The 24,196-nt window shown below is 36.2% G+C and overlaps 3 protein-coding genes and 2 non-coding genes across 5 annotated transcripts; 2 read left to right on the forward strand and 3 right to left on the reverse strand.

The window, feature by feature from the left end:
* Window positions 1-5,076: 5,076 nt before the first annotated feature.
* On the reverse strand, window positions 5,077-5,148 carry TRNAQ-CUG. Its single transcript has one exon. It is a non-coding gene; the product is annotated as a tRNA-Gln (tRNA).
* A 3,581-nt stretch (window positions 5,149-8,729) lies between these two features.
* Window positions 8,730-8,801, reverse strand: TRNAQ-CUG. Its single transcript has one exon. It is a non-coding gene; the product is annotated as a tRNA-Gln (tRNA).
* A 532-nt stretch (window positions 8,802-9,333) lies between these two features.
* Window positions 9,334-12,279, forward strand: LOC110937564 (UV-stimulated scaffold protein A homolog). The gene is made up of 2 exons (XM_022180002.2): window positions 9,334-9,640; window positions 10,378-12,279. Exons 1-2 carry the CDS (start codon window positions 9,455-9,457, stop codon window positions 12,064-12,066), a joined length of 1,875 nt encoding a protein of 624 aa, XP_022035694.1. The 5' UTR covers window positions 9,334-9,454; the 3' UTR covers window positions 12,067-12,279.
* Window positions 12,280-16,727: 4,448 nt separating this feature from the next.
* Window positions 16,728-19,934, forward strand: LOC110937565 (E3 ubiquitin-protein ligase SINAT5). Its single transcript, XM_022180003.2, has 3 exons — window positions 16,728-17,182; window positions 18,376-18,762; window positions 19,338-19,934. Exons 1-3 carry the CDS (start codon window positions 16,940-16,942, stop codon window positions 19,701-19,703), a joined length of 996 nt encoding a protein of 331 aa, XP_022035695.1. The 5' UTR covers window positions 16,728-16,939; the 3' UTR covers window positions 19,704-19,934.
* Window positions 19,935-20,937: 1,003 nt separating this feature from the next.
* On the reverse strand, window positions 20,938-23,519 carry LOC110937566 (phosphatidylinositol 4-kinase gamma 4). Its single transcript, XM_022180004.2, has 2 exons — window positions 21,707-23,519; window positions 20,938-21,599 (listed from the first exon to the last, which is right to left on the reverse strand). Exons 1-2 carry the CDS (start codon window positions 23,060-23,062, stop codon window positions 21,225-21,227), a joined length of 1,731 nt encoding a protein of 576 aa, XP_022035696.1. The 5' UTR covers window positions 23,063-23,519; the 3' UTR covers window positions 20,938-21,224.
* Window positions 23,520-24,196: the final 677 nt, after the last annotated feature.

Raw genomic sequence — 24,196 nt, forward strand, 5'->3', positions numbered from 1 at the left:
AACTAGTTACCACTTGGTTAGGATCTAATGTGTTTAGTTAGTGTATAAGTGTGTTATGAAATATAAGGAGTGTTAGGGTGTTCGGGTGTTCGGGTACCCTAACTAGCTTAGAAAAAAAAAAAAAACATTGCTTCTAGCAATATTTTTGTGTTCCGGGTAAAGTCCGGTTGTTTGGTTAAATACCGGTTCGTTTAAGTGCTTAATTGCACCGTTTAGTGTCTTTCAAGTATCTTTGGTGACACTTTCAATTCCCGACACTTAGGGAAGTATTCTGGATAATAAATCATCATTTCTGCATAATATTACAGTGTCATATTGCTGATTATAGCTGAATTTAAATAAATTATGCGCTTAAAGTGCGTTTCAGGTGTTATTTAGTGCGTAATTTAGCTTCCAGAATGCCAATATTAAAACCCTTGTATGTACTCTTGGGTTTTAATGCATTCTTGACGTTGGACCTACACCCAGGCTCCAATTCTAATGTCTGACTGCTTTCTGCAGTTTTGTTGATACATTGTGTCTTACCGGTGAGTTTACTAATATTTCTGACGCAACGCAAAAGTAATTCTTGTAGTATAACACGTGCATGAATTCACTTGCATGGAATTCAAAATTTTGTTTGTCTGGTAAACCAGATCATGCACAGTCATTTAAGCACAAATTATTGTTCATTGAGTGTACGGAATGTACGGAAAAGTGACGATTGTCACAAGAAGAAGCCACTTTGACAAGATATTATATCGACGAATCGCAAAATCCGATTCAAGGTATTTTTTATATAACAATATTATTGTTTTCAGTTTTATTATATTTTTTTATAATGCCTAATTTTTTTTTGGAATAGGAAATTCACGACACCGCAAAGATTTTTGGGATTGCATAAAGAAATCCTTTCATACGTAAATGCAAAGCGTGGAGGTGTATCGTGAAAATGATAGCCTCTCGTCCAAGCGGGGTGACATAAATACACAAGTCACTGCGTTTAACGGTTTTTTCCATAAGGCGAAGAACTCGCCAAGGAGCGATGAAATGGAGACCGACTTTATCAAGAATGCCATGGTCTCATACAGAGAAAACAAGAAACATGAGTTCAAAGACATGCATTGTTGGGATGTATGTAGGTACGCTTCTAAATGGGCAAGAGTTCCTACTGCTAGCGAATCAACTTCATCCAAAAGGGCAAGAACACCCTCGTCCCAAGCTCAGACCGATGCTCGTGATCAAGAGCTTGATCTAAATTTGGATGATTTTGATGATTCTCCTCGCCCACCATGTAGAGACACGTCAAAAAAGCGAATTCAAAGAGGGAGATCGGGTTCGGCATTGGGTTCGGCCCATAGCTCGGCCTCGGATAAAGGGTTGTACACCGACCAGCTGGAAGAAATTGAGACGGAAATTGACACATTCAATTTCATCCAACAACAAAAGATCAAGATGAGGAAAATACTCAAGCCTCGTACGATAAAAAAACATCTCTAAAAGAAAAATGCGAGGTTGTCATGCCCGTCGATCAGCTTTGCGGGCCAGAATTGGAATTGACGTTGCAAATGAAACAAAAAATCTTGAAAAAAATATGAAATAGATAAATTATGAAGTTTTTAATCTTTTTTATGTAGTTTTTTTTTATTTTATGTAGTTTTTTTTTTTAATTTTATTTGTAGTCTTTAAAAAATTATATGCAATCTTCTATTTTAGTTAAATGAAATTTTAAATAGTTAAAACAAAAAAAACTAACAAAATACACATGGTTGGCCATGCCAAACCACACCCAGCTGAAGCCCCGCCACGCCACACCACACCTTGTGGATCCTACACCTGCCACTTGTTAAGCGATGCCTCCAACCCCCACCCCCCATAGTCTAATGATTCAAACTGTTTATCTCATAAGTAGATGTTTGAATTAAGGGTGTGCACGGTTCAGTTTGGTTAGATTATTAGCATTAACCGTAAATGTAACCGAAGTCATCGGTTACTTTGTCGGTTTTTGGTTCGGTTAATAAGCAAATCAAACAAGGGCTAAAATTTGTGCTTAGAAATACATGTAATGGAGGTATAAATATATGAAATTGACACAAAAGTTAGAAATATATGAAAATATGAATTGTTCGGTTCAGTTAACCGATGGTAAAATAACCGATGACCGACTTTCAGTTAATTCGGTTTTGGTTAATTTCGGTTCGATTTCGAATTAACGGTTTAGTTATCGCACACCCCTAGTTTAATTGATGTGTAAATACATGAAATGAAAGTATAAAACATGAAATGGAGGTATAAAAGCTAGAAATATATGAAAATATGAATTCTTCAGTTCGGTTCAGTTAACCGATGGTAAAAAAATAACCGCTGACCGACTTTCAGTTAATTCGGTTTTGGTTAATTTCCGTTCGACTTCGGATTAACGGTTCGGTTATCGCACACCCCTAGTTTGAAAGGTTCAGACATTTATCTCTAAATGGTAAAACATTATATTGAATATGAATTAAGGATGAGCATTTGGTACCGGAAATCAGTACCGAACCGTACCGGTTCCCATTTTCCCCGTTTTTCGGTACTGGTATTTATGGGTAAAAGACCGGTAAGTACCGGTACCAAACCGGTGTATTCGGTACCGGTACTACGTTTCCCCATTTTTCGGTACCGGTACTTTCGGTGCCGGTACCGAACCATGCTCATCCCTAATCTGAATGGTTAAGACATCTTATCTGAATTAATCAAACATTTGACTCGGAATGCTTAAGCAATATACTGGCTCTTAATGGTTCAGGCATCTTGCACTTACTCAGAAGCTGCCAAACAGCCCCTAAGTCTTTTTTATGAAATCAAATTCTAGAGTACTCCAAATTCTAATAAGTAATAACCATAAAATCTTAGTATTCGAATAATACGATATGATAATCATCACTCGTGTTCTATTGGCAATGTATAGTTCTGACAAAATTTAACACATACATGAAATGAAGTTGGCAAGCATATGTTAATTCGTATATCTCTGGCAGAAATAACCAGTTAATCACACAACACTTGAGTTTGTTATTAATATATAATCATAGAGATACAAATTATCTATTAGTTATTTAATTCATGAATGTTAGACAATTGAGTATTAGCAGTTAACAACTCAACTAAACACACGCAGAGATATTGTTATGCATAGGTAACAGTTTTATCGATTACGTTGATCCAAATATATTGAAAGCATATAGAATCCTAAAGTCAGATAGCTTTTGGTAAGACCATGTGTTGCGGTCTCACGCCCCCACCTATGTGGACGAGATTCTGGCATTAAACACCGCCCCAACCCGGCGTGAGGGCGTGAATGGGGTGGTATGATTTCTTTCACGGGCGTGAAATGAAGTTGACGACATAGGCCCCATTTTCTTTCTTCTTTTAGCCAACCATAAACCAAGAAATCATCATTTTCTTTTTAAAATTTGTAGTTTAAATTATATTTTAATAGGTGATAAATATTGAAACCATTACACACAAAAGCGATACTAAATGAGTAGGAGCTTATGTTTATATAATAGTGATATGGCAGTCCCTTTTTGGCTTTCCGGTGAAAGAAAATATGAAACTATAACATATAGCCATAGTTCATATAGTTCATATGATCAACGACATTTGTGATATCGTCCAACGTTCTCAACTTATCACAAATCGAACCACATTGGAAATTTGAAACCGGTGTTGTACAAAAATTTTTACTTTACTTTGATTGTTTATATTTTTCTCATTTTCTAAATATACATCTATGCATATGTCCAAGGCTTGATGCAAAACTATTATCGAGCCGGGGGTCTCATTGGAAGCAGCCTCTCTATTCCTACGGGGTAGAGGTAAGGCTATCTACATCTTACCCTCCTCAGAACTTACCTTAGCTGTGCTATTGGTGGGATTTACTGAGTATGATGATGATATAAAACAGAAGTCGGGCATTTGCTGCATAAAGATGGTTTCTTTCGGTCACATCGCCTAATCTACATAGCGCAATTATACAAAAGGATGCTAAATTGTTGTGTTCACAAGTTATCTTACTAATAGGTAGCCTGTTAGTTAGATAACTTGTACAAAAGGTATTTCCTTAGGTGTTACGTTGATGTGTCTTCTTTATGTGCGGCGTTTAGCTACCATGTCTTCCTGGTGGTCGGCATCCCAACAAAAGTGGTTTCCCGTTCGATCATTCTTCACGCCATTCTTTGCTGCATTCTGCAGGAGTAAATGTTTGTATCAGATTACAATGGATGACCTTTAACTTTAATAATTATAGTAACAGTCCTTTGTTATATGTAAGAAAACAACTTATTCCTACATCATTGAAAGTCCCTGTAATTACATAAATAGCAATGTATAGGCCTAACTTTAAAAAGTTGTGTGTTTGAGATATAATGTGTCATTTTGTAACACATATTTGGGGTCTTAACACTAACTTCATCAATGATTCTGTTATATTTTTCAAAATGACGGCTTTTTTAACAAACCACATGGACGATTTATGTAATTAACTCTTAGTATTAAACATGTAAAACTCACATACAAAAAGTATTTGGCCCAAATTTAATTATAACATAATAAGTAAAACTCACTTGTAAAGATGCCATCTGGCTTTCCCATATCTCCTCAACAACCTTCGTTATGTTTTCATATTCTGACAGCCGTGTTTCAAATTAAGAGCCCTGCGCCAACGTCAACAGCATCAGCAGTAAGGCCACTATCAAATGTTGTTCAAGAAGAACACGTATATGAAACGCCGAAGCATGTCTGGTTCATCCAATTTCACCTCCCATTTCTGTATACCAAACGCTACCATACAACAAATCTTACACATGTACAAAAGCTGAATAGCAACGGATAAAAACTGCACAACTCAGTTCACAAACAGTATTTTTCAGAAGACTGGAGGTCAATATTTTAAATTAATTAACCATACCTTTAATGATGATTCGTGAAAGTTATTGATTGAAAATGTCATAGCTAGCTAGCCATTTGCATTTGGGCCCAAAAGAAATCCCGTACAATACAAGAAGAGGATTAAAAGCTAAACTTACTTAGCTCAGAAAAAATTATAAAAAAAAAAATAGGTTCTACCGAGATTTGAACTCGGGTTACTGGATTCAGAGTCCAATGTCCTAACCACTAGACCATAGAACCAATTGTTCCTTTAAAACGTAATTTATATTATATCACTAATTAGAAAAACAGTTTTGACTAAAACCTACCATTAAATTCCCAGTTTTTATCGTTGAGATTTATGACTAAGTTCAAGTGTTTCATCTTTCTTTTTTCGTGTACATATTTACATGTACTTTCTGATATTTTTATTAAACATTTAAGGTAAAACAACTTAAGAATAATAAACTATAATTAATCTATTCGATACTTGTACATGTATTAGTAACTATTAAATAAGTAATTGGTTACGTTATAAGGCGGAATTATGTGTGTCCGTGATTTTTTTCACGTTCTCTCGTTTCATCCATTCTTATTCTAACTTTTATTATTTTGTAAATGTATCTTATATCAATATATTGCGTATTCGTGTTATAATTCATGTAATCTTAACTACTAAATATTTAGTATTTCATTTATTTAACTAGTGTAATACTCGTGTCTCTAAGCTAGCTACTTTTTTAATGATTAAACTTACACACCATACGAAGACTAAACCCCTAACATCCTATCATCCTAACATTATCTAACTAGACCATTCCGAATGGAGAGTAACTTTGCATTCCAATTTTAGTGCTGAAGTAGTAAATATGAACATTATTTACAGTGGAAAGTGTATATTTACGTTTGTCAATATTAAAATAGCATTTATATTGCATTTTTCAATTTTTACAACGTTATTTGGTTTCATCAACTATAACTATAGTTATATAATTAGAAAAATATTTATTTATGATCATAATTTGTAGATTGAACGGCTTATCTATACTATATTATAAAGAATTTTTTTATCTAAAATAAAAAGGTTTAATTAATTACAAGTATTAAAGCATATCACACAACTCTATAAAGCATACATTAATTACTTTTTTGTTTAAAGTTTAAACATTACTCATTGTTCGTTTGTTCCATATTGATGAAGTCATGAAGAAACAAGAGTATAGGGACCATCAACTCTATAAAAGGAAGGTAAACCTTTGCAAGAATCAATAAATTATGTAATTAACACACTTAGCCCTTTGGCTAATGTGTAGTGGAAGGGGAAGATAATGCCCTCACCATAGGGCATTTTACGTCATGTGGCGGTCCAGTCAGCAAAGGGGCATTATTGGGCGTTTTCTAAAATGGGTGTAGTGGGGATGGGGCATTATTGGGCATTATTGGGGCATTAAATAAAATAAAGAAAAAACACATAAAAATCTTATTGGATAACAAAAAGGGAGATGAAAGATGATTGGACAAGGAGAAGGGGGCAAGACGAGCTTCAAACCATGCCAAGGGGGCTTTTTGAATTAAAAAAAAAAACGCCCTATGTAATGGGTTCCGGGCGTTTTTAGACGCTTTTTTTTAATTTAAAAAAAAAAACGCCCCACTAGGGGGGTCTAAGGAATTTTTCTTTAGCCCTTTGGCTATGTAAAGTTTTTTCTTTAGCCTTTGAGCAATACAAGTTATATCTTTGGACCTTATTATAAAATAAGTTTTAAAGTCGAACCAAATTGAGTCAAGCGAACCACCTTGATTTTTAATCAAGCCGAGCTTGAGTTTAAGATTCTAGCTTGATTTTAGTGTTGAGCCAAGGTAGCTTGGTTTGAAGTTGGAGTCGAGTTCGAGCTAGCGTTGACTCAGCTTGGAGTCGAGTTCGAGCTAGCGTTGACTCAGCTTGTTAACATCCTTTTAAGTGATGTTCCTCGCCGCATTGTATGGGCATGCCACTAGTAAGATCATATCAATTTCCACTTGATTCTTAAAAAATCCTGAATGAAAAAGGCCGATGGATTTTCATGTTTCGACATAAATAGTGTTTTTATAACTGTATAATAAAATAATTATAATATATAGATATGAAATATTTATATTTGATATTTGCATCTTTTTTTTAACATAAAGGAATGGAATCAAATATAAACACTAGCAAAAAGCTAGAAAAATGTTATACTTGTGTCACATAATCGATCACTCCTCACCTGCTAGTACATCCAGGCCTTTACTTATCTAATCATCTATAGATTACCAATTCCAGTTTGCTCGATTCTTTAACCGTAAAAATGTTTCATATTTCAAAACAAAATTTATTATTCTATGGCATGTGTCATTTGTATGTGTAGTATACAAAAATATTTCGTTATTGAAGACAAAATTGTCTAGATGAAGATGCGATTGTATAGACCTTTGGTTTATCTTCAATAAATAATGTACGTGCTTCCAACTAACTCACGGCTAAGATGTTCAAACTGAAGATGCGCTTGCATAGACCTATGGTTTTTCTTCATTTGAGAAAAGTTGATGCCCTCACTAATTATCACCAATGATCCCAGGGTTGTTCTAACGTTTTCAGAGGCCCTAAGCGAACTAAAAAGTCGGGCCCTTGTGAGACTTGAACCTAAAAGAATATCAATCGGCAATTGCAAATCGCAAAATCAAGTCGTAAATTGCGAATATCAAATCGCAAAATTGTTTTTTTTTATGGTTACTCTATCGCAAATCGCAAGCAATCAATTACCCCTAAGTCCCTAATTCCTCTCCCAATCGCCATTCACGTAAGTTGCAGTGGCGAGGTCCAGACACTTTACTTGTTTGGGCCATTATATCTTTACCTATGTGTTTGTTGCAATGGCCGTTATACACATGTAATATATGAAGAAAAAAAAAATATTGGAGACACCTACTTTTTGGGGGTCCTAGGCCTTTGCGTAGAATGCTAAGCCTATTGGTCCGACCCTGAATGATCCTAACATCATGTATGAAATGATGTTGCATTTCTTCCTCAAACACTATGAGTCTATGATTTATTGCATCTTTACCTCAAACCCTAGTCGCAATACACTCACCTACAATTGTGATGATATATTTGAACTTTACATCGTATAGTCCGAGTTTTAAACAAGACGTTTCATATATCACAACTACATGATACATTGGTATGCAAACGAAAGGAGAAAATCGTGTTTAGGTTAAACAAAACTACAAAATTTTGTAATAAAAACTTAGGTGCCCAAATCTATGAAGGGTGTGTCGTACTTCTACGCTAGGTCTGAAATCCAACCTCACCTACACTTGAGATACTAGAAATACAAACAAAACGCAAATTGGAGCCATGGTATGCATACGACACTGCCTACGTAGGCATACATCGTGCCCTGATTTTGTTGAAGGGTCTTTGCTTCTATTTAAAATTTTCATGTGTTTTGGAATCGTTTTTCGAGTTATATTGTTTGATATCACTTAGCATTGCTAATGTGTTTTATAAAAAGAAAACCTACATTTTAGAGACAAAGACAATGGTATATTTTTAATTGCTAATTCACACACTAAAACTAATCTTATATCTACGTTAATGTTAATCATAAGGCTAAGACTCTTGACTACTTGGTGTTTGTTAGTTATGATTAAACAAAAGGAAACAAGCCCATAAACGACCAACCTATATAATCAAAATGCAAAAACTACAAATGAAATGTGGATTCATGTTCAATGTTTCATAATGGTGTAATAATGCAATACGACTAAAACTCGGGGGACTAAAACTGTAAAGTACATCCTGCTTTGCTGATAATAAAAAATACAGGTTCTACCGAGACTTGAACTCGGGTTACTGGATTCAGAGTCCAATGTCCTAACCGCTAGACCATAGAACCAATTTGCGAATTCTTTCAAAATATTAGATATATAACTAGTCTAGTATTGACTTCCCAGTTCTTTTTGTTTACTTTGAGATTTACGACTGAAGTCAATTATAACACTTCCCAGTTTTTATTAACACTGCAACTACAAATTTATTAATGGGAATTTAATAAAATCCTTTAACTTCTCAATTTTATTGGTATAAATTTCAATATAGTTTTATTAGTGTTACATGTATTTTTAAGGGTCTTAATAATCCTACACCCTAAAATCTTAATTTCACACTATGTAAACGGGCCGTATAACGTTATACGGCCCGTATAGAATAATTTAACATGACAAATATTTGGCCGTATAATGTTATACGACTTGTATACATAGAGAAAATATTAGGCCGTATAACATTATATGGTCGTATAACATTTACATGAACAAAAACCCGTAACCACGTCAACTCATCAACCCAACAACACTTGCATCTTAGCCTTTCCAATTGTAAATACCTAAATTTAAATTGAAGTTCAAACGAAGGTTTTACCCTTATTGTCAAGAAGTGCATTGTCATCCACCGCCTCTCACATTGACCAGGAAATAAATAAATATATTCCTGAAACGATACAAAATAAAAGGGTAAAAACGTCAAAAATAAGAAACAAGACATCCGGCGATGGAAGACGACGGGAACACGGTGGCGGTTGTGGTAGGGTTGATAGACAAAGCAACCAACTCAACTAAACCTGACTTGGATCCGAGACTCCTCAAATCAATCAAATCTGTTGTCCGTCACTCGGATTCGGAGCTCCGGTTTGCCGTTGAAAACCTAATGAGCCTCATGAAACGAGATCACTCTCAGGTTCCTCTCTTCTATATTACTGTTTATTAAACCTAATTTTATACAAGTGCTATAGTTATTTGATTTTATGTAATTTGTCAATTTTGTTCTTAAATTGCACAATTCGTCAATTCTGCGATATATTTTATTGTTGTGATGTTACATATATATATATATATATATATATTTTATAGAATTTATGTTTAGGTTATTGACAAGAAGAGAAGAAATAGTTAGAAAAACAGAGTGAATTTATATGATTAATGTGAATTTTGATGAATAATTAGTTTGTAACTTGTAAGTTTGGTTTAATGAAGTTAGAAAAATGATGTAGATGAAAGGTGTTAGGATTTCAAGTGGAGCACAGAAGCGAAACAAGACTAACAATCAAGCACACACGATATCACGCAGTACAGAAAATAGATAATACCGATAAACACGGCACAAGAATTTTTCTGTGGTTCCACCGTCGTGATAGCGTGTGTGCTCGATTTTGAGTGTTGTTTTGTTTCCGAGAGCTACTTGAAACCTAACAAGAGCTTACTGTCACGGTTGATGGTTATATAGTGCAATGGTTGATGGTTAAATGCGAAGAAATGTATTGCTTTTACTTTTGCAGGCATGAATCATGAATGCAATATTGCAATGCTTCTTTGTTTTGTTAGTTCGCTTGATTTTCCGGTCAATTTTAAGAAGCTTTTATCGCTCTAATAATGGTTGTTATCAAGATGAAATTTCTGATATGAAGTTACTTACAGGTGCGGTATCTTACACTAACTATAATTCACGAACTGTTCATGCGGTCAAAGCTTTTTAGAACCCTAGTCGTCGAGAATTTGGACCAGTTGTTGACTTTGAGTGTTGGTTTTAGAAGAAACCAGCCACTCCCTGCACCTCCAGCCATCGCGTCCAAATTGCGTACGAAAGCGATAGAATATTTAGAGAAATGGAACACCACATTTGGTATCCATTACAGACAGCTTCGGTTAGGGTATGACTACTTGAAAAACACGCTTAGGTATCAGTTTCCTAATCTTCAAGCAAATGCGGCAAGAATTCAGCAGGAGAGAAGAGAACGAGAGTTACGAACCAAAGAGATTCTTTTGAAGAAGTATGAATTGTTGAAGTCTAATATATCTTCAATTAAGGATGAAGTTAATTCGATAGTTGATGAAATTAGTGAATGCTTAGATATCCTTATAAGTTCTAAAGAAGAAAACGTACCACTGGATCCTGTTGACGAAGAAGATTTCGAGGATTTTCGTAACGTTGAGTTGCGAACGATTCGTGAAAACTCGTTAAAAGAAGCAGACAAAGTGCAGGAAAATAGTGAAAATAAAGTGGTGTTCGATGCGTTAAGAGAACTTTACAAGCTGTTAGTGACTAAACATTTAGTTGCGGTGCAAGAATCGATTTCGGTTCTCATAAGGGTAGAATTGTCAGATAACAGACTTAGAGACTCCATGTTAAAGGAATTCATCGATATTAGAAATCATCTCAAATTGATAAAAAAGAAATGTGAAGAAGCCGGATGCGTTATTTCAACCCGTGAAAACGATGAAGAAGAAGATATATGGGAAGAGGGCGCAAGTGAATCGTTTAATACATCAAAACAGGTTACACCCGATAAACCCGATAAACAAAATGATTCTGCAGGTTGCAGTAATAGTAAACCAACAAACGCTAAAGCGACAAATGTTAAATTGAAGGCGAATCCCGATATGGATCCGTTAAAAAGCAAGCTTATGGTTGAAGCCCCGGTAATGAGATGGGGTTCGTTTCTGGATAACTGGGGTTCAAACCGTGGTTATATGGCTAACCAACGAGGGTTAGAGGTTGAAGCTCATTGGGGTAGAGTTGACCACGATGCAGTTATTCCAGCTAACAAAATCGCTGAACTAAACGTGCAAGCAACCGTATACGAAGAAGAACATAAAGAAATTCAACAATGTCGTGCACCTTTAAAAAAGGGCGGGCTGTGTGAGAGACGGGATTTGAAAGTATGCCCGTTTCACGGGCCCATCGTTGCTCGAGATGATGAAGGAACACCGTTAAATCAAGAAAATCAAGAACCCGATACGAAGAATTTTTCTAGAGAGGAATTGTTAAACCAGGCGGTAAAAAATGTTAGAGAGAGAGATAAAGAGGTTGTGAAGAAAAGAGAGTATGATAAAAAGGAATTAAAACGCGCAAAGCTTGCGAAAATTCGTGGGCATAATGAAGCGGTGTTACGCGATGCGGCAATTGCTTCGACTTCAGTTTCATCTGCCGTTGGAGACTCGGATCTGGGGAGAGAAAAAGATAGTCTTGCAAAGATGTTGAAAAAGAAAGCAACTGCGAAAGACAGATTAGCGACGAGGTTGTTGAGTCGGAAGGCTATTGCAAGACAGGCGAATCTAGAAGATGATCATTTAAAGTACCGAGAAGCCTTTCCTAATCAATGGTAAAAGTTTTTTCAAGCTACTTTATTTGTTTCTTGTGTTCTTTTATCTTCTCCTTTCTTATAAGATATTTTGAAATGTGTTATACATGAATGGATATAAAGAATAAGATATTCATGTTGTTCAACTGTTTGTATAAGAAAGAACATTTCTAAAGACAAGTAGTAAAGACTGTAAATTTCATTTTTATGGGTTATATAGTATTTTGATATTTGTTTACGTGTTTTTTTTGGAGCCGGGTCTTAGTGGGCCCAACCTCTTTATCGGCTGGGATAGAGGAAAAGTTTGCCCTTATCCCATCCTTCCCCATATCTGTTATCAATGGCTTTGTAATGAGTGGAATTTTACTTGACGTTTATTTGTTTGTTTACTGTGTTTTCTAATCTCGTTTTGTATGACGATGGTTGGATGATTTGGTGATTGTCTTAGCATCAACAGCCGAAGACAATGGTCATATTCCGTAAAAGTCCTATTAGGAGTGGATAACTTGTATTCTGCAATAAAAATCCCGTTGACTGGCATTGTTGGTCGTTCAAAAAAAGTTGCGTTTTTGTTTGGGTCGAGTCTTTGGTTAAAGTAAAAAAGTAGTTTCGGTTGAAGCATGATGACTCTTCATATGATACTACTTGTGTCATTTTAAAGTGGCACCACACTCTTTAATGATGGTTTTTAAGGCACCTATTCTGTTGGTTTTGTTTTAAAAGGTCACAAGTGATCCATAAATAGTCATATATCGGGACACATACGTCACTGCAATATAATGAATTCTAACTGTTTTTGTGAAGTTGTAAGGTTCATCGTTAACCAATCTCATAACTATATAAGAGATCAACGACAAAGACGAAATGGTTGAATCTCGTAGCACTCGTTATCCTCTGTATTTTGTTTGACTCTAATGTTTGGCCTTACTTCTGATTAATTTCAGCTTGTTAGAATATATGGTTGAATCAATTAGTTGTTCTTGTTATGTTTTTTTTTTTGGTGTATCATGATGAATATTCATTCATATATAATTACCTTATCTTGTTAACAATTTCGTGGATCTTTAATTAATTATCTAAGGTTTGTGGGATATTTTCTCAAGTTAGGTTTAAAAGATGTCTCTTGAGTGGTTTAGAAGATAACATAATTGTGCATATTGAATATTATCATGATGAAGTTGCAACAAAGAAAAGTTTTTACATGGCTCCATAGTGAACAATTTTGCAAAACAACCCTGTACCAATTTTGCAACTCATTTAGAGTTGGATTCATGGGTTAAAGCTGATGGGATAATTTTGATTTTGAGGATTATCTAGAAAGTTTAAATGGGTTAAAGAATAATTCAAGCGGGTTTAAGATAAATAAATGATAGGTTATTCATTGTACTGTGTGCTTTGGCTTTATAATAAAAGGAGTCAAACGGGTTCATCCGATCCCATGTTTTATAAACCCTTACAAATTCCTATTCCTCGATGAGGTTTTGGCGCACAATTCCAAATGACATTAGAGCTGCTTTGATACCATATGCTTTAATACCCCAACCACAACCATGATACTCTTTGTTTTGCCCACGCCAACTCAAGGTTTTGTTACCATTGACCATATCCTGATACAATTGTCATCCCAACACGCTTAACCGCAAAGTTTTAGGGTCATGAGATCCGATGTGCTTGTAGACCTAAAACGTGTCTCACTTGGTAAGGCGGTGCACTTTATTTAACCTAATATCTTTCATGTCCGCACTAAGATATGATTTGGGTAAGATGTTACAAAAATGCTTTAAGTTTTGTGAAAAGGGTTACTGGATTCTATGACTTCCAACTATTGGGTATTGTTTGCTGCCACTCCTAACTATCACTTTGACTCCTACCACTCCCAACTTAACACTTTGTGTGTTATGTCACCCCGGTTGAGTGGTTTTTGGCTCCCTTTTGTCTTTTAGGAGCACATTCACCTGCAATCGTTAGTAATTCACAAAGTGTTAGCATAATATCACTAATAACAGAAGTCAAACTTTAAGAAATGTTCACATGCGGAGTGACACAAGACACAAAGTGTTAAGTTGAGAGTGGTGAGAGTCAGTCAATAATTGGGAGTGATAGAATCCAATAACCATTTGTGAAATAAATATGAAAATTGTTATATTATACAAAATCCAATCAATATTATTTAAAGTAATGGGCTGTTGGATTTTATCACTCCTAAATATTAGCTATTGGCCGATGCCACCCCCAACTATCACTTTGACGCCTGCCACCCCCAACTTAACACTTCGTGTGTTCTGTCACCATATCGTTAACTGATCACTAACTTTTGATCATGTTACTATACTTTTGGGGGTGTCCTAAGATCCCTAAACCTTCCTAAGATCTCTATGACACCCCCAAAGTATAGTAACAGAACTAAAAGTTAGTGATCAGTTAACGACGTGGTGACAGAACACACTAAGTGTTAAATTGGCGGTGACGGACGTCAAAGTGATAGTTGGGGGTGACAGCGACCAATAGCCAATAGTTGGGGGTGATAAAATCAAATAATCCTATAGTAATTACATTTTGTCAAATTGTGTTGAAGAAAAAACACATGACCATGAGCAAATTGATCAAAATAAATTATATATAATATAGGTATGCATGTATGTATAATCATACTTTAAATACTTTATATTATATAAGTTTTGAGACATAAAAGAAATTCAAGATACTAGGAGAGGTTATAGATGTGTGCATGTAGGGGATGGGGCTTGGAGTTTATAAATGCGGAACATGCATGTAATTAACTCCAAAAGAGAAGATATGTGTTAGGCAGACATCACAATCAAAATGGTTATGGACTTATGGGCATTGTGACTTTGCCCAATATATTTTCTCTTTTTATTTTCTTACAACCAACTACTATCAAAATTTTTTTATGGTTCTTACTCTTATCTACATAGAAGTACATAATAACAATAAGAAAAACATTAGCAACATATATCTAACTAGGATGGAGGGGTCATAATTTTCCGAACTTCGTATCCCTTTCAAGTTGAATTTAAAATTCTTATCAGTCATTACCCAAGTAACCACGAATGACAACCTTCTTATATTTAGGTTATAAAATAATATATTGTTTTTTTAACAGTAATAATATAAAATGATCATAGTTTCTTGAGTACCAAAATTGAAAAGGTCTTCTCAACTAACGATATATATTATACATTTGAGTTGCAACTCAAGAAATGAAAACATCCCCCATGTCACTTTCAGCTTCCTTTTTTATTTAGTTTTAATTTTAATTTTTTTTAATGCCAAACTGAATTAAGGAGCTGTTTGTTTACCTCTTAATAAGGCTCTTAATGGTTCAGACCTCTTACTTGTTTAACACTTAAGGGTATGTTTGGCATGGAGCTTTTAGGAGCTTTTAAAAGCTTCAAGCTTTAAGCTTTTAAGAAAAAGCTCATACTTAATAAAAAGTCTTGTTTGGTTGAAGGAGCTTTAAGCTTTTAGGTTAGGAGCTTGAAGCTTTTGGTTGAACGCTACTACTAGTAGCGTTTAGAAGGAGCTACAAGCTTTTAGGGAAAAATGACTATTTTAACCTCTCAAAATAAGAAACTTTTTAATGCACCAACTTTCTAAATTTTTAGTTATGTCTATTTTGGTAATTTTATACATTTTATTAAAAGCTCCAGCTACTCTACCAAACACCAAATATATCTAAAAAGCTACAGCTACTAGCTACAGCTACCAGCTTCCAGCCACCAGCTACCAGCTTCCAGCTTTCAGCTACCAGCCACCAGCTACTTTTGCCAAACATACCCTTAATGGTTTAGACTGTTTGTTTCGTGAGCAGATGTCTGAATGGTTCAGACTGTTTGTTTCGTGAGCAGATGTCTGAATGGTTCAGACATTTGCCTCTGAATGGTTAAGTATTATACAGGGTCTGAATGGTTAAGACCTTTAATCTGAATTGATCAGACATTTGCCTCTGAAGGGTTAAACATTATACTACCCCTTAATAGTTCAGACCTCTTACTGGTTTAGCACTTAATGGTTCAGACCTCTTAGTAGTTCAGCACTTAACCATTCAGAAATTGCCAAACAGCCCCTAACACTTGTCAAGTTACATTAATGCCAAACTTTTTTAACACCTTAATTCCACCTTTATCTTTCACTTGCAAAGATATGAACACACAACCTTATCTATAAGGGGACACCATACCACTAGACTAACATGTCATGGATAGTTTTAATTTTATTAAAAATAAAGTTGTATTCAAAATAAAATATTTTCTTGGTATCGTAAATTGTAATGAGTACCGAACATATGTAAGTATTTGTTTTTATGGTTTTCAATCCGTGTCATAACAAATCAAACTGATACCACCTCAACAACATACTGGTACAAACACTATCAAAACCAGTGCTGACATGCGTTTTTATGATTTTCAATCGACATGAAGCACGATTCACTGTCTCATTAGGCATATCACGATTTATTTTTTCTAGTATTCATTTTTCTTGTTATTTGATTTCGATACGAGTCAGTTGAGCCGCCACAACACGGGACCATGACACACTAGTTTATGTTTATGTTTATCTTTATCGTACATTTTGCAATCTAGTTAACAAATAATTCCACAAAATTCAACAATATCCACGGATCTCACTCAATCCTCTAAAACAAAAAATAAATATAAAAAGAAAAATAACAAAAACCTATCAAGAAAAGCAAAGCACCTCCTGTTCCTCCTCTTCATTCTCTTCCCCTCCCCCCCTGGTTATTGATTTCATCGTCTTTAACCTAATTGGGGAGGGTAAAGCTTTCATTTTTCCAACAAAATAAGCAAAACCCACATGATCTTTATCAAGATCTAATCAATTTGCTTTGTGGGTCTTGATCTTTTTCTCATTTCAACATGGATATTGACAACATCGAATGTGTTTCAACCTCTAATGGATTAGATGATGAAATCCCATATCACCATCATAATATTAATCATCACCATCATAATCATAATCACCCAAACATTCCCCAAAATCCGCATCCGAAAAGTCATAATGTTAATGTTGTTCCTTCAACTATTAATCCCACAACCAGTGTTCATGAGCTTCTTGAATGCCCTGTTTGTACCAACTCAATGTACCCTCCAATTCATCAGGTTTGTGGGTTTTTTTTTTTTTTGATTTTGTTAAGCTGCTTTTGATTAGGGATTTGACCTATGTTGATTGTGATTTATATGTTGAATTGTTGATAATGAAATTGTATAATTGTATCATGTGGTGTTAGATTTTATTCTTCAGATATGTGGTTGGCTTGATTTGGGGATTTTTAGGATTATGATAATCATTTTGACTTTTTGGTCAAATATATTATTTTGTCAAAACAAATTCATGTGAATATATTCACCACTTTGTATTCATCCTTGTTTGTTTTATTCCAGTATTTGTAACTTGGTTTTAAAATGCGCGTGATGCGGCGCCTTATGCAGTTAACCGGTATTTGAACAAATTAGACCGTCAGATTGCAACGAGTCTGATTTTTTCAAATCTAGTTGAACGAATCTGACGTTTGAGCAATGGGTTTGAGTATTTGAACAAGTTAGACCGTCGATTGAATAAATCTGACCACAGAGGCCGAGATGATGAGAAAATATTATATTTTTGGTGTTTAGAAATTATCAAGTTTTAAATTTTAGAGTTAAATGCCATTTTAGTCCCTGGTTTGAGCCATTTTGCCAGTTTAGTCCAAAGGTTTCATTTTTCGTCTGTGGGTCCAAAATGGTTTCACTGTTGCCATTTTAGTCCACTGGGTTAACTTCATCCATTTTTTCTGTTAACGAGAAGGGCAATTCAATCATTTTATATGTAATTCTGTTAACTAGAAGCGCAATTCGGCCATATAAAATGACTGAATTGCCCTTCTCGTTAACAGAAAAAATGGATGAAATTAACCCCGTGGACTAAAATGGCAACGGTGAAACCTTTTTGGACCCACAGGTGGAAAATGAAACCTTTGGACTAAACTGGCAAAATGGCCCAAACCATAGGGACTAAAATGGCATTTAACTCTAAATTTTATCTATGAATAGTTTATTAGTATTTATCAAGTTTAAATTTTATCTTTGAATAGTTTTTTATTATTTATTTTAATAACGAATGCCTTGCATACGTGATGCGCAAGCTTCGTGCATCGGCTTTCTGGATCAAAACGCACTAGAGTGCCACACGCTTTCTGAACCAAGATCTGTAATAATGTATTACGAAGTCAATAAACCATCTTGAATTCTGTCTAAAACAGTTGCGACTTGTAGTTGAAATAGCTAATGACTTTTGGGTTTGTGATTTCGTGCAGTGTCACAACGGGCACACGATTTGTTCCACTTGTAAGACACGGGTCCACAACAGGTGCCCAACGTGCCGTCAAGAACTTGGGGACATAAGGTGCCTTGCTTTGGAAAAAGTTGCCGAATCACTCGAGTTTCCTTGCAAATATACCTCTCTTGGGTGCACTGGGATCTTCCCGTACTATAGCAAGCTGAAACATGAGGCCATCTGCAATTTTAGGCCGTACATTTGTCCATATGCTGGATCAGAATGCTCGGTTGAAGGGGATATCCCGTATCTAGTTTCCCACTTGAGGGATGATCACAAAGTGGATATGCACTCTGGGTACACTTTCAATCACCGTTATGTCAAGTCCAATCCACGCGAAGTTGAAAATGCCACGTGGATGCTTACGGTTAGTATCCTTTACATACATTTTCTGCCGAAACTTTTTGATTTTTTACTTTAAACCCAAAACTTTTCATCTTTTGCAATTTAACCTCACAAGTTTTTTTTTACTTTCAACTTTGTTCCGCTGTACGTTTCATCTTTCACAAATTTTTTCGTTTTACGTTTCGTTCTAAATTTTGCGAGTTAACACGGCGCAACATACGTGTGTGGCTCAACGTTTTTACGTCGTCTATTTTTTCCCGTTTGACAGGTTTGTCGCAACACGCGGGTCCTAGATTGACTTAGTTATTCTTTTCTATGTTTTATGTTTCAGTCTAATTTCTTCGCATTAACACGCCGCAACTTCAGTGTTGATCGTCTCTGGCCTTAGTGTGGCATTGGTGCTATTTGGCATGTTTTTACGCCCCTGCCGCAACGCAAGGGGCTTAATACTAGTTATCATAAATTCTCATATTCTCCTAATTGTTTAATGCCGTTTTTTAAGTAATCAGTCAAGACTTAAAGTCGTCGTTTACCTTGTTTCTCATAGTTAATCTGCAACCTTTCTCAGTTTGCTGTTTTGTGTTCCACTATAATCAGGTCTTCAACTGCTACGGGCAGTATTTTTGTCTCCACTTCGAGGCGTTCCAGCTTAGCATGGCTCCCGTATACATGGCATTTCTCCGGTTCATGGGTGACGAAAACGATGCCCGTAACTACCGTTACAGTTTGGAGGTTGGTGGGAATGGCAGAAAACTCATATGGGAGGGCACCCCTCGGAGCATACGAGACGGGCACAGAAAAGTTCGCGACAGCCATGACGGGCTCATAATACAGAGGAATATGGCTCTCTTTTTCTCTGGCGGAGAAAAAAAAGAACTCAAGTTACGTGTCACGGGTCGGATATGGAAAGAACCGCCTAACGCTGATGGTAGTAATGTTTACATTCCGAACCTGTGTAGTTAAATTGCTCGTTTTGTTTCGTGGGTGTCGTCTTTGTATGTGTAATATTGTCGGACCCATGGATGATGTATGCCAAAGGAAACGGTGAATGGAGGTGTATTTTTTTTCGAATTTGTGTGGGGAATTTTTATGGCAATGAGATTGTTAGTGCAAGTAATCTTTATGGCAAAGCATATGGGATAGAACTGCTATATGAACTTGTGAAAGTTTATGATAATGTAGCATTTTGCCTTACTTGAGATGGAACTTATCAATTCTTGATCAACACATATAAAACTTGTCTCATGAATCTGTATTGAAAATTTTATTATGTATAGTTGTAGTGAGAACATTGTTGATGTGAAAAAAAAACAAGCATAATGGTTGCCATTGTTAATAAAGAATTGTGAAACCATTGCATGTGTAGTATGCACTTAATATTGCTAATATACCGTTATCGGTCTCCTGGTGAGATATTGGTGCAAAATATCGGTATTGATGTCATCGGCAATGTTAACCGATATTTGACCATATATCACTGATTTTCCTAATATCAGTACATTTCTTCTTAGTTTACCATTCGTTTTTCCTCTTGTTGCTGCTATTAGTGTTTTAAGTGTTAAATGTTCATGTTTTAAATCTTAATCAGTTTGCACTTGCAACAATTGTTAGTGTTTTGCAAATTGCAAAAGGTTAATTTGTTAATGGTAGGAGAGTATACTAAATTGTTAGTGTTAAATTGCTATATATAAAAAAGTCGGCATGATATTGAAATTAGAGTAAATTACAAAAATCGTCCTTTATATATGTCACTTATTGCAAACTGTGTCCTTTGTCTTCAATAATTACAGAAAACGTACTCGATGTTTGCAAACCCTTGCAAGTTATGTCCTTTAGCCCTAACTCAGTTAATTTTTGTGGTTAAATCTGACCAAACGAACCCCACATGAGGGTATTTTTGTGGTTAAATCTGACCAAATGGACACCACATGAAAGTAAAATGATCAAAATACCCTCATGTGGGGTCCATTTAGTTAGATTCAACCACAAAAAATTAAATGAGTTAGGGTTAAAGGACATAACTTGCAAGGGCTTGCAAAAATCGAGTACGTTTTCTGTAATTATTGAAGATAAAGGACACAATTTACAATAATTGACATACATAAAGGACGATTTTTGTAATTTACTCTTGAAATTACCGATATCCCACTACGACCGCATTAACTGCATGTATCAAACAAATGTCAGAAGCTCAAGATTGATCTTGAAGTTGTATCCTTGGCTGTTATTAACATCATTTGTGCATATACATATTAATCAACAAGATTCAACTCCACTCAAACTCAAATTCAGGCCAACCAAAGAACCCGAAATCAAACTACAACAAACAAAAGAATTGTCAAATGCAACCAACTTTAACTACTGAAGAATTTTAAAACATATGTGCCAAGAACATATGCACATAAGGTCTTGTACACACAGAAAAAAAAAATAAACCAAATTTATACGCTAGTTATTTATAGTTCCATAAACCTTCCTAGACGATTATTCGATAATCTCTAGGTGACGATCCATGACCTGAGAAACCGCCTCCATGAATGCAGCCTCACTGCATCCAGGAAGAACAAGATCCTCTGCTTCTTCAACAATTTGTTCAATCACGGATTTCTTATTTATGTTTTCCCTACACATAATGTTTCCGATAATGAAAGGCGTGAATCCTTTCTCGACACCTTTCTTGAGCAACATAGTGGATATACGAAAAGTGCGTGCGCATTCTGAGGGTAAATTCCATCCGTAAAAGTTAAGTAAAGCGATGTCTTCCTCAGCATCCAGTGATTTGATGTAACTAACTGTTTCGGGATTAAACGGTTTGCGGGCTTGTGGCCAGTAGAGCCAATCAAATGTGCAATCTTCAAACTGCAGTTAAGAAAATAAACGTCGTATTGAGAAAACTATTTAAAAAAAAAAAAAAAAAAACTCAAGAAAACATGATTTAGATAACAAAGATATGAATGAAAACTTACACTATTGGGCAGGCAGTAGCCATGATCAATAGGAATAAGAACAACTTGACCATCTTGCCCCTTGCTAACCAAAATATTTCCGGAATGCCTATCTGCGTTAGCCATCCTAATATCCAACACGGAGATCTTATGTACCTCATCGACAGGAAAAGCACCGGGACCCATATCCTCACAACTTCCATTGTTCTCCATGAACATCTGTAACGAACCGATCTTCTCTTTCACACCATTCGGATGGTTAAACCCTTTGTGCAAACATGTGGCTAAGAAGGTAGGCGGGACCCCAGAAAAACCCATTTGTTCACCAGAAAAAGATCTGCGTCCGCCTTTTGGGTGATCTAAAAGATAAGCCGCAACTTCCCTAAACGCACCCTCACCGACAGTTGTCCCCTTTTTAAGCCCTTCACCATCCTCGGATACGGGTAGTCCCCTAGGGTTATTTACAGCCTTGGGTTCCTCATCGATCGGCTTGAAAACAGAGAGATATTTGGTACCCGATGCATCCGTCATAAAATAGGCTCCACCGGTACCCTCGGAAGACCTTATCGGATAATTCCCTTTCAACAAACCATCATATGTAGAGTTAATTAGGTCTAACACTACAGAAGGGATTGTAGCTTTTCGGTTAACAATCACCGGTTCCAACCAGGTACTTCCACTTAAACCTTTGTTAGGAACCGAACCGTAATACTCTATACCATGAGCCCCACTCCTAAGTTGTCTGTCAGCAAGATCATCTTTCTTCGAATCGTTTTGTTGTGCATCAACCGACAGCTCAAAGTTCTTCTCTACGGGTCTAGCTCGAATCTTTAAAGACTTTCTAACAGATAAGTGGATAACCGCATCACTATTATTCTTACAAATATCGTTAATAAGTCTCTCATCCTCAAGCTTGTGCCCCTCGAACAAAACTTCTTGTTCATCGATATCAACCAACCCTTTCTTCCCCTTAGCAAGCCGTCGTTTCACATACCCAACGTCATGATTCTTCTCCACACGGAAAGTAAACTCTTTCCCACACGAAGTCTTCACATGAATCACTTGAAGATCCGCAAGCCGGACAACCAAATGAACAACGTTCCCATCACCGACACCGTAATCTTTAACCAAAGAATTACTTCTAGACAATTCCCTACCCCCACAAACCAGCTTCTGGTTCTTAACAACAAACCCTTTATAACTCTGAATCCGAAGCTTAACCGACTCAATCGAATCCGATCCCAACACCCTCATCGGCTCAACCGAACCCGACATAGCCAAATGGATCATAATCGCTTCTTGATTAAAATCAGGACACGAAGGCAAAATCGAGTCCTCACTACGTGGGCTAATAGCAATAACACCGGCTGACGACATCTTTTCACTAAATCTTCAACGAATTTACGAAAAATCTAACGAATTAAACCGGTAAAACTAAAAACCACAAAAAGGTCAAAGCTTTTCCATAACGAAACCCTAACAAACCCTAGATATGTACAGGGGTTGATCTAGAACCGAATTAAGCCTTCAGGACCTCGATTAACAAACCGAAACCCTAAAAGAAGTATGTAATTGATCAAATTGGGTGAATGAACATAACAATTAAAGGGTTCTTACCAGTTTGATTGAGCAAGAATGAAGAACGAATGGAGTATTGTGAAGGGAGCGTACAGTGGATTGAATTTGGGGGAAATTGAGATATGAATTTGAAGGTGTTGTATGAGTGTTTGACGGATTCAAAGATGAAAGATGAGCGTTGATTGATCGAATTAGGTGGTTGCAACGATGGCTTGAAGAAAAAGAAAATAAAATAAAATGGAGAATACGCGTGTAAGGTGTTTGTTTGAATAATGACTTTTTGTCCAAGACAAAGATTCTCTTGACAAGTTTTGAAAATTTGCTATTTGCACCCATCTACTTTGGGCTTCTTTTCTCTCTATGCTCTCAAGTCTGAATGGTTCTTTTTTAACGACTAACAAAGTCTGGTTACCTGGGTGGGTACACACATAGGCAAAAGAGCATCCACGTATGTGATGAAGACAATGCTGATGGCCTGACCCATCATTAATTCTAAAGGAAACCCATTACTCGAAGGTCCAATGTAGTGAAAGTTAAAACCCTCGTCTCACGCATAACATTTTGTCACAAATGAGACTCCAATCGACGACCTCTCCTAGAAAAAGTCGTATGGATACTGCTAGAGTGCTGCCTCCTATGGTTTGTAGAAATATAGTTAAGTCCATAAGTTGATAGCTAACCATAGCGGTATGTCAAATCGACACGCGTGTGTCGATTTGACAGGTGTGTCCCCCCTCGTTGGGTTAAGGGACCACGGGTTTGTGGCGGGACATGCGATTACCAAGGCAGAGGCGGGCAAAGTAGCTAAACACGAAAAAGCTTGCATCGAGAATCAGCACGTGTTCGTCCCGTTCGCTTTCGATACATTTGGCGCTCTCGCCCCTGACGCGGTGCGGTTCCTTAAGCGGGTTCAACAGGTGGTAAGCAGTAACA

The sequence above is a fragment of the Helianthus annuus genome, chromosome 4 (assembly GCF_002127325.2).
Source record: "Helianthus annuus cultivar XRQ/B chromosome 4, HanXRQr2.0-SUNRISE, whole genome shotgun sequence".
NCBI classification, from domain to species: Eukaryota; Viridiplantae; Streptophyta; class Magnoliopsida; order Asterales; family Asteraceae; genus Helianthus; species Helianthus annuus.

Coding starts and splice junctions, on each gene's coding strand:
- LOC110937564 (XM_022180002.2), top strand. CDS start 9,455: ATGGAAGACGACGGGAACACGGTGGCGGTTGTGGTAGGGTTGATAGAC. Junction 9,641..10,377: donor TGAAACGAGATCACTCTCAG/GTTCCTCTCTTC, acceptor AGTTACTTACAG/GTGCGGTATCTTACACTAAC.
- LOC110937565 (XM_022180003.2), top strand. CDS start 16,940: ATGGATATTGACAACATCGAATGTGTTTCAACCTCTAATGGATTAGAT. Junction 17,183..18,375: donor TGTACCCTCCAATTCATCAG/GTTTGTGGGTTT, acceptor GATTTCGTGCAG/TGTCACAACGGGCACACGAT. Junction 18,763..19,337: donor ATGCCACGTGGATGCTTACG/GTTAGTATCCTT, acceptor CACTATAATCAG/GTCTTCAACTGCTACGGGCA.
- LOC110937566 (XM_022180004.2), bottom strand. CDS start 23,062: ATGTCGTCAGCCGGTGTTATTGCTATTAGCCCACGTAGTGAGGACTCG. Junction 21,600..21,706: donor GCTACTGCCTGCCCAATAGT/GTAAGTTTTCAT, acceptor TCTTAACTGCAG/TTTGAAGATTGCACATTTGA.